The 11,071-nt window shown below is 33.2% G+C and overlaps 1 protein-coding gene across 1 annotated transcript in view; it reads right to left on the bottom strand.

Annotated features, from left to right (window-relative positions):
* Positions 1–11,071, bottom strand: part of LOC117116814 (mediator of RNA polymerase II transcription subunit 12-like protein) — a 39,145-nt gene that overhangs the window by 25,776 nt on the left and 2,298 nt on the right. The window contains exons 2-5 of the mRNA XM_033260909.1: positions 5,904–5,966; positions 4,074–4,112; positions 705–809; positions 423–506 (exon numbers count right to left, since the gene is read on the bottom strand). Coding sequence (XP_033116800.1) covers positions 423–506; positions 705–809; positions 4,074–4,112; positions 5,904–5,966 — 291 coding nt within the window. The remainder of the gene's footprint in view (positions 1–422; positions 507–704; positions 810–4,073; positions 4,113–5,903; positions 5,967–11,071) is intronic.

An 11,071-nucleotide genomic window follows, 5' to 3' on the forward strand; every position in this document is an offset into this window, starting at 1 on the left:
TATAATCGTTTAAGTCAGTTTTAGTCTGACTTATAAATTTGGTAAATAACCAAGTCATTCCAGTTTTGAATAACAAATTCATGTGTCATATCCTAAAGTTGATGATAGCTGAAGAAGAACAAATATTTAAAAAAATAGCATCATCCAAATGCCGACTTCATGTCAACTTCTACAAGATGTCCCTATGAAGACAAATACTCGACCCAGTACCAGTAGAAGATATTAAAAATACAACTAAGGGGTTGTGGTGGGAAATAATTAATTTCAATTAAATGTCCTGACCCCACGTTTGGGAACCCAAGGTCTAATATATTACTAAATAGCTCAGCTAAATTAATTTGAGTAGCCACAGTTTCACAATATAGGCTTACAGTGCTACTATAACTAGATAAGAAAAATAATTACTTTTGGATATAGCTTACCTTTTTAGCAAGTATGTGAAGAGGTCGTGTTCCTGCTAGGTCAACAAACCATGTATGCATATTGCTTGTGTTCCTCTGAGTAACCTGACAAAAACAAAAATGTGACATGGTTCAAAAATTATGAAGCTTATTGAAGGCTTAAAATCTGAAATGTATACTACTAATTTATGAAAAACCTTGGTGGATGCTAAGGATAAAGATGTTGCTGATGATATGATAGTGATAGCAGTGATATTATTGACAGTAAATATTATTTTGATGACGACATCAGTCATAACTTACGTTCCAAAAGTTTTCTCTTGATACCAACACTTTCCTTCTTCCACCATCTTGGAGGGTATTTAGCTTCTGCTTTTCAGCAACTATACCACTGAAATAGGTGCCAAACTGAAAAAGAAAAACAATATTTGTAAATATTAATAACAATTTTTAGCCAATATTTTAATGACTGAACTAGAAGAGTCTATTGTTCCTAAACTTATAGAATCAGGTATTATTAAATGTTATACTCGTTTTGTTGACGACACACTAGTGCTAGCTAAACCTAATGACTTTCATCACATCCTACGTCACTTTAACGCTTTTCATAAACAGATTAATTTTACCTTTGAATCATTTGTAAAGTGATATAGTACATTTTCTGGATTTACAATTTGACAACAGCGTAGAAAGCATGAGTATATATCGTAAAAATACACATATTCATTATGATAGCTTTGCCCCATGGAACCATAAGATTTCTTGGATTCGTAGTTTAGTTTCAAGAGACCACAAACTGTGTACTCCCGATAATCTTCAAGCAGAACTTTGTAACATTAGAAAATTCATGTCATGGAATGGGTACCCTTTAAAAGTTTTTAACCATGCACTCACTCAATTAATTAAATGAACCTAAATGTATACATAGGCCTACTGATGATAACTTGATTAAGATCTGGGTTAGATTGCCTTATCTACGAAAGGCTGGTGAATCCATTTTACGTAGATGCTTAAACAAAGTAAAGAAACACTTAGTTACAGAGGTAAAATTCATAACTTTACGGCAGTACAAAAATGTCTCTCACTTTATATCTACTAAAGATCAAACCCCTAGGGAATATAGGAGCTCTGTTGTTTATCATTTTAAATGTCCAGGTTGTGATTATATTGGTAAGACAGATAGATGCTTAATAACTAGACTTAAAGAACATTCTTCACGATCTGATAGTGTTATAAATGATCATACACAAAATTGTGAGGCATTACAATATGTTTTAGGTTTACAAGGTATACTTCAAATTGATAATGTAGCCTGTAATGTAAATAATAAATTAGGTTTAATATTTTCTAATACTAACATTATTGACAGTTCACAAAATTGTTCTATACTATTGTTTAAAGAAGCGTTTGCTATACATAGGCTACACCAATTGCTTAACAATGGGCTGAAAGCTTCAAAGGAGCTTTCTTTGTTTTTGTAGGTAGCTTTGATCAGTAGGGTAAGAATGCTTTGATCTTTAGTTTATTCATAACTATGTCACCTACTAGGGGTAATGTTTTGATTGGTCAAACACTTTTGGTACTTGTGCATATAAGCTTGCAAATATGGATAATTTTCCATTCCTGATGATGACATAATTATTGTCAAAATATTGAATCCCGACACGATGGCATGCATTTCGATGCTTGGAGTATGTATTATACTATCTTATCTGAGATTAATCAGTGGACCTTCCGATTAATAACAATATAATACTGAAAAAAAAAATTCTTTGCAAAATCATAAAATAAATATAGAAATACAAAAATAATAATCTTCAATTAATTGCATCTTGATCCAAATGTATATTAAACTTTACTTTACTGTTGTTCTATTAAAAACATAATTTCAGTCACAATTTGTGAATAATTAAATGAACAGTAAAATAATAAAATTAGTATCATACAAATAATCGCAATAATAATAAAAGAAGTTCAACAGTTACAAAACTGTATTTCTTTTTGTAATATTTCCCTTTTTACTAAGCCAAAACACATATTTTATTATTTTATTTTATTCAGTTCAAAACCAACAGTAATGAAAACCACCACTTACTGTATAGGCTGAATCTAAACGTAATAAAATATATGCGATAATTTAAATAATAATGTTAAAATTTGAAAATAAACTTACATAGATGAACAATTTTACTTTTAAAAACATTCCAAGTATCATAAATTTATTTCCTTCACATCCAACAGCAAGTACACTGACCACTTACAGGATGAGAATGATGCTTTATAAACTAACCGTCTTTATGAGGCTTAGGGAGTGGAGGAGTTGTTTTTGGTCGTGAGATAAAGTCCTGCTGTGACAAGAATTGAACCCAGGACCCTGGGATTTGAAGGCAAGCATCTTAACCACTGAGTTACTCAACTTCACTATACTCAACAAATAAAAAGCAGACTATTAAATTTGTGGGGTAATTGTGCAACTGCATGGAACGTGGAGCAAACACTTACTGCGGGTACAAGAATTAAACTAGAGCAGCATTAACTAGCCTAGGCCAAATCATTGGATGTTATAGAAAAAGCAGGAATTCCAGTACAGCACTGTAGTGAGTATAATTACAAACTTCTAGGTCAGGAAACCTAGGTAGACTAATAAAATTGGGCTAGTTCTGGGCATAACTTATTTTCTATACGATTTTGGCCCAGATAAGATAGTATAATACATACTCCAAGTATCGAAATGCACGCCATCGTGGATCGCGATCTGGAATTTTTAAGACTTGATTAATCACCAGTGCATAGACCGTATCACATCCCAAATTTTGAGGTCGAAATTGCGTCTAAAATGTGCGGCCTATACATAGGAATACAGGAATATCGCAGGTACCTACAAAAATAGGTGTACAATAGTAATTTGTGGATTGATATTGGAACAAGATTTTGGTAATCCATGGACCTATTGCTGCTGTCTATTCTACCATGGGCGGTCCGCTTAATAGCGTGTCCTGCTGAGGTAATCCACAATGATAATCTTTTGAACAAACAATATTGTTTACTTAGCTAATCGTGTCAGTCACATGCAGCCCGACTCTTTGCCCCAAAAGTGGGGTTGCCTTTCTGGGGATACTGTATGTGCACATAATGTTAGTTTCTGCATAATCATGGTAACCAGAGAGCGGTTAATACACAACCTCCTTTGGTGGAGGTACCACTTTTCAAAAACCACAGTTTTGATCGGTATGTTTTCAGGATTAGTTAAAAAAAAAAAAAGTTCTTTTAAATAGAAGTCAATTATTTGAGCATATTATAACAAAATTTGTAATAATTTAATGACAACATAATAAATACAGTCTCCCTGGACCCCTATGGAAAAAAATCCTTTATTGGGATTAGAGGGTTATCCCAGATATTAACAGTGATGTCTTGCTTTCTCAATTTTCTTTCTTTGTATTCTGTTTTTCCGGTTTTGTGATGTTATTAAATTGATATCATTATCAAATATATCAAATCAAAAATCCCTCTCTTTAAAGACCAGCTCTAATTAAAGACCATTTTTCTGTGAAATAAAGAAAAAGACATTATATATGTCTTTTTCTTTATTATTTTAATTAGAGACCATGGAAACCCCAGTCCCAAAAGTGATCTTGATTTGGAGGGAGACTGTATTTAAAACACACATACCTTTGAATGATTAATGTGACTGTTCCTGGCAGTACCTGTCTGTAGAATATCAAAAAATATAATTGTTTGATAATTTCATAAAAAAGATAGCAAAAATAATAATTTATAATAATAATTTTATTAAACTTATTTAGTATTCAGTATATTTATTGTCACTTGTAAAATTATTTTACAGAGAAATATAATTGCAATTGTTTGCTCATGAATAAATAACAGAAACAATAACTAGGTAACAACTAGCTTTGAACTCGTCGTTGAGGACGAGTTAGATGATCCGTTTGTCGGGCAAAAGAAATCTCTCGGCGCATAAAAGTGGGAATTATGGGAAACTACCGTAGCCAGGACTTTCAAACAGTGCAAGACAATATCAAGTCTGCCGCGCTCTCATTAGGGTTCTGAAAAAACTGAAGAAAGAAAGAGGTGGGGAGGAGTCAGAAAAACATTCATTTTGACCATGATGACGTCATCAAAGTGAATAATGGATGACACATTGTGAAAGCAAACTGTCTCAGCTATAACATATTCAAAGGTGGGAGACAATTGATCAACAATAAGCAAGATACATTCAAGTGAGTATAAAAATTATGACGTTATAAATAAAAAATCAGTTTTTAAAAATCAGATGGCAATATGATGTCACAATGTCCGATTAGCCATAATTATCTATAAAATCATATCTACAACTCATGTGCTCTTAGAATATGTAATAAAAATTGGAGGCCACCTAAGGAGCAATAAGTGATTAAAATTAGGCCTAATTTTAGCATTTTCACTGTATATCTATGTTTCCTATGTTTGATGCACACGTACAGCATTGCCATTGGCTATAAAATGATCGAAAAGAATGGAAATTTGTGAAAACAATGTCAGGAGCCCAAAATATGTAAAAAAAACGTAATTTCTTGCCTCCGTACATGCTCCGTACGTAAAAATGTGCGCGCATAGTGGAAAATGTAAAAAAATTTTGAAATTCTCAAAATGACCTGAAACGTGCTCTAATTTAGCCAGGAAGTCATTTTGAGCATTTTGAAATTTTAACGCACCCATGCGTGCGTTATGACGCGCACACAAAATATTTTGATACGTGATATTTAACCTTGACCTAAAAGTTTAAGCCTACTGAATATGATTGATAAATAAAAATTGGTTAGGATATGATTGATAATGTAAAAACGCAGAATTGCGCGTAGACTATGTCACGCATGACTAAGCACATTGAAAACCTTATAGTGACTATTCCAGGCCAAGCCAAATGTTCGTTGAAGTGCGCATGTGCGTAAATCGCGGCAAATTTGAGATATCGTGCAAACAAAAATGGAAGGAAAAGTAGAATAAAAAAAAAAAAAAGAAGATCTCTGACAATAACAAGAGATACTAGATGCTATCACCAATTAACAATCTGGTGAAAACTATACCCTGCCAGACACAATCACAGTATTTTTGAATCAAGGTTTCAGGAGTTGAAATTGAGATTGTGATAACTATACAAGGTAAAAAAAACTATCCTGCGTCGGATACCAACCCAGTATTGCTGAGTCTGTGGAATTTGTTATAAATTTGTAATTCTAACTGTGGTAATAACAATTTTACTCATACAATTTGAAAACATGCAATCCTAAACTTCTCCCACAAAGGAAAAATTTTAAACTTTCAAGGGTATTTCCACTAAAACCTCAATAGAAATGCCTTCCCTCCCACACAAACTTTGTGTCAAATTATCTTCCTAAAAAAGCTGTTTTCCTCAGCTGCCTTTTTATGATCAACATAGAGCCATGGCAGAGACTCAGGCTATACAAATCATAATCATAAGAATGTCACTATTTCACTTACCTCATCAGAGAAGCTGGGTTGGTTAGTGAAGCCCTGCTTCACATTACTTGTTGTTAATTCATCCTACAAAAGAAGAAAGGTACATGAATATTGGAAATCTGATTTGGTAATCGTCAGCGAAGAAGCAGACTTATTATGCTTTCATAAAATGCTCAATAGAATCATTGACATTGATTACACAAAAACATTGCACCCAAGCCAGCTGGAACCAGAAGAGGACATGACAAACAATTTCAAAGACACCAAACCAGAACGGATGTTTACGCCAACTAACTGACTGACTGGAACAACTTGCCCCCTTCCATTGTTTCACAGGAGACCTTCAAAAATGTTAAAACCGCCCTTAATACAACCCACTGCCTGAACGATTAGGTCACCATTCTATTTATTTTGATAACTTCATTTTCAGAGGGCAGCCCGTCCAGCAAAGCTGATCCACAATAAAATACAAAGCACACAGAAAATTTATCAAATAAATAAATATAAAAATTTGAGGCAGAGAGTTAAATATAGAAAATATACATATGCATAAAATCTCTATAAAAAAAAATTTTTAAATGGCAGAGATACAAATTCCAAAAGACAAAAAGGACAGGTCAAAAGAGAGGCAATCAAGATTTCAGTTTTAATGTTCCAATTGTAGACTGATAGATCCATATTGGGAGATTATTCTCCTACTACACCTCCGTTTAAACTCCAACATGGAGTATTTTGGAGTGAAGAAACCAAGTACTAAGACCGAAGACTAACCTCAGTTTATAAGCAGATTCAGCATTTTAGCACTGTATATATGTGCAGTACTTACAGTAATATTAAACACAGCTCGTGACACAGCTTACTTAGACATAATGTAGTTCATTTAACATACTGTACAGTAGGTGAATGATCACAAACACATATTATCATTATGAGAAAGGGCCTAGGCCAGCATAATATCGTACAGAATCTGTACAGTATTAGAATCATTCTGTGTAGTGGTGGACAAAAAGGACAAAATTGTTCAGACCCAACACACAGTCAACCTTTTTTATTGTCCCACACAAATTGATATTGTTACTTGATTGAAGTAATGGCAAGTTGAATGGCTGAGCGATTAAGGCAGGAGCATCGCAACCTACAGCCATAATATCGGCACTGGTTCAAATGACACCTGTGGTTCTCCTGGTTGAACAAGTCTTCTCGGACAAGGACTATAAACCGTAGGCCTAGTGTACACAACTGGTTCATGTGCACTTCAAAGAACCCAGTACATCTTTCAAGGAGAGTAGGGGGTGGTTACCCATGTGTACTGGTCCATACAGCCACTGTTTACTGTCCTTTGCAGGATGTACCTAATTAAACATACATTACAATTCTAAAAAACAAATTTAATATGATGACAATAATAATATACAATAATATTAAATACAATAAATCATCTGTCATATAAATAACACTTAACCTTGTCATATAACCTTACCAAGTGAAGTGCATTTTTATAAATACAAGTCAACCCGTACCAATGCCATTCCGTACCCACAACCTGTACCCAAATTTTGGCGGACCCGTATACAGAATGTTGGCGTACCCGTACCCATCTTTGGCTAACCCATACCCACCATAGGCTAACCCGTACCAAAGTTTGATGAAAGATATTATTTTCTATATAGGACATTATGAAAGAATACAACATTATTATAGAGTACAACAGTCGTGTCGTCACAACATGGGGTGGCGCCCTTTGTCAACCAGAAGTTGGTTACCGTTCATTACGACTGAATGACTTCATATCTTAATGGTTTAGATTAGGTTTTCTGGAATAGGCATTTTAAAACTTTATAATTTACCATCAAAATGTGCAAAAAACTCAAAAGCTCGCATTATATTAGTTATAGTTAAATAAATTTTTCAAAGAAAAATTAATATACAACATCTTAATAATTATGTGAGAAATTAGGATCGATGGTTTGTCAGTGGAGACAATGGAGCCGCTTCAAAGCATTTTGTGTCACTGATAGCAATGGAGTAGTATCTTGGGTATCGTGATGTAACAGTGTAGTACTCTATTGCCCATTTAGATAGTAATCTTAATAAACTGTATATGAACCGTATCGGCAAACTGGTTTGAAGACATATTACCTTTGATCAGAGCATGCATTATAACAAGAAAGTCATGATCACCGAGACGCCATATTGTATGCATTTCGATCACGATTAACAGCCGCAGTATGGAATGCCGATCCATTGTACACACTAGTGGTTTCTTTTAAATGATGTTTGGAAAGTAGACTTAGTATTTTAATTTTATATATTTTGTATTTTTTACGATGCTTGAATATACATAACACTTTTTTGGATATTTTTTTTCAAAACACACATTTATTCAATTAAAATTTACAAAGAAATTAAGATACAACATCTTAATAATTATATAAGAAATTGAGAACAATGGTTTGTCAGTGGAGACAATGGAGCCGGTTAAACGCATTTTGAGTCACTGATAGCAATGGAGTATCACGTGGTATCGTGACGTAACAGTGTAGTACTCTATTGCCTATTTAGATAGTAATCTTAATAAACTGTATTACTATTATGAACCGTAAAGCCAAACTGGTTAGAAGACATAATTCAATTCATTCAAAAGACATTTATTAACTTCCAATTGCAATCATACAGAAAAATACAAAAAATCGGTTTATGAGGAAAAAATTCAAAAGGAAGAAGGCACAAGCCCGAGAAGATTTGAAAAAAAAATCTTGTGATGGGCAGGCCTGGACACAGACTCACAAGAACACACAGAGACCCAGACAAACAAACAAACACACGGCCGCGAATTCCATAATGGGACAATTTAAATAAAAGAATATTGTGATCAATGGTGTCGAAGGCCTTGGAAAGATCTATAAAAAGTCCAATTGCAAGCTGGCGATTTTCAAAAGCATTAACAATTTTGTTTGTTAGATCGTTAAGGGCCATTGAAGTACTGTGTCCTTTCCTGAAACCGAACTGTTTTTTTATAAAGTATCTCGTATTTAGTAATAAACGAGAATATTCGATCGTAAATTACCTTTTCCAAGGCCTTCGAAAAAATGGATAAAATTGAAATGGGACGATAGTTAGAGAGGTCAGATTTGATGCCTGATTTGTAAATAGGGGTAACGCGCGCTAACTTCATCCTGTCTGGGAACACACCACTGGTTAGGGCAATGTTAAATATATGGCATAATGGACGAGAGATGAGATTAGCAATGTATTTGATGGCTTTTGTATGGAAGTCGTCAATACCTGGGGATTTGTTGGTTTTAAAAGAAGCAAGTACTTGGGTCACTTCAGCCTCATCAACTGGGGTAAGAAATATGGAATTATTGGTTGGGTTTGGGAGAAAGTCTTTGAATGATTTATTGGCGTGGGGAATTTTGTTTGAAAGGGAAGGTCCAATTTCGACAAAGTATTTGTTAAAAGCATTAGAGATTTTATCTGGATCCTTGGTCAATTCTTCATCACAATTAAAGGAGGTATTGGAAAGTTGACTACTACATATTACCGAGAAGCTGTATTGTATGCATTTCGGTCACGATTAACAGCCGCAGTATGGAATGCCGATCCATTGTACACACTAGTGGTTTATTTTAAATGTTTGGAAATTAATTTTATTTATTTTGTATTTTTTATGATGCTTGACGATATATAATACTTTTTTGTATTTTTTTCCAGTTACATAATTATAAGTTGTTTTACGATTGTTATTGTTTCAGAGAAATTTTAATTACAATTCATTTGAATATAATTTTAGTGTGTTTTAGTACGAGTATGTAGTTTAAGATATTTAAAAACAAGGTTCTTTTTCTTGCAGTTCGAAGTGAAAAGTCAAATTATTTATCAATTTCTGAATTATTCATAATAAAGGCCTATGTGTTTTGTTACGGTATTAATATTGTAAATTGTTTAATCAAATATACTTTATATATCTGAACTGAACTAATACGCTCACACACCTGCAATGCCATCGCATCATATTTCCATTTATTTGTGTATCTCATAAACATGATCATCAGTCAAACTTCAAAGTTAACGGTGACATGCATGAAGTAGGTGAACACAAGTTACACTTTCACTACCATTACACGTGTTTGCACCTAAAAAATAGCTAGGTCTATTTTTAGCATCACCTTTATATCTTGTTATTTTATTGTATTGAATATATTTTTGATGTTTATTGCAAATTTCGCCTGTAAGTGGTAATGAAGGGTTCCTGTTGGACGATTGTTATAAAATAAAAATTAAAAAATAAAACAAAAAATCAATACACATCAAAATTCATATGAAATTGAATGAATAAAAGGAAACGAAATATAATAATAAAAAATAATAATAAAAAATAAAAATAATAATGTTTTTCCTACCTAGAACTACTGTAGGCCTACCTGACTATTCAAAATTGCCATGAAACCTGAAACCAACTATTAATTTGATTTGGCCTAAACATTTATCATACATTGGTTACGGGTGCAGGTCAACTCGACCACAAGTCAACTTGGCCACAGTCAACTTGGCCACAAGTCAACTCGGCCACAAGTCAACTCGGCCACAAGTCAACTCGGCCACAAATCAACTCGGCCACAAATCAACTCGGCCACAAAAAGTTTGGCTACAGCCAACTCGACCACAAGTCACATTGCCCACAAGTCAACTCGGCCACAAGTTATTTAATGTAAATCTCAGTTTTTGTATCCTTTTTCTTCAATATATGATTGAAATAAAGTACACAGCATATTTTAGCAAAACAGGACCACCACACTACCAAAAGAGATTTGAATGCTATTGCCTATGAATTAAAAAGAGTTATTTATTAATGTTTTTGTCTTCTGTTTACTCACAACACTCTACTTCAACAATAATATTAAACAACAATAATGACAATAAATTAGTAATGTTTACTTTAATAATACTAATTAGTCATTATGACGATAATAAAGGTGATAACAACAACAACAACATTAATAGTAATATTTATTTTAACAATACTAATAATACTAGTATTTATTTATTTATTTTTTTTAATTTTATTTATTTATTGGTATATACACTCAAAATGCAACAGAAGTTGAAATTCTTATGAGTTTACAATATACAGTAAAAGCTAAAGTACCAAAAAAGAATCGATAACAATACAATATTGCACATTAATA

Source organism: Anneissia japonica, unplaced genomic scaffold (genome assembly GCF_011630105.1).
Source record: "Anneissia japonica isolate Jap-2015-1 unplaced genomic scaffold, ASM1163010v1 scaffold287740_len772037_cov194, whole genome shotgun sequence".
Lineage (NCBI taxonomy): Eukaryota > Metazoa > Echinodermata > Crinoidea > Comatulida > Comatulidae > Anneissia > Anneissia japonica.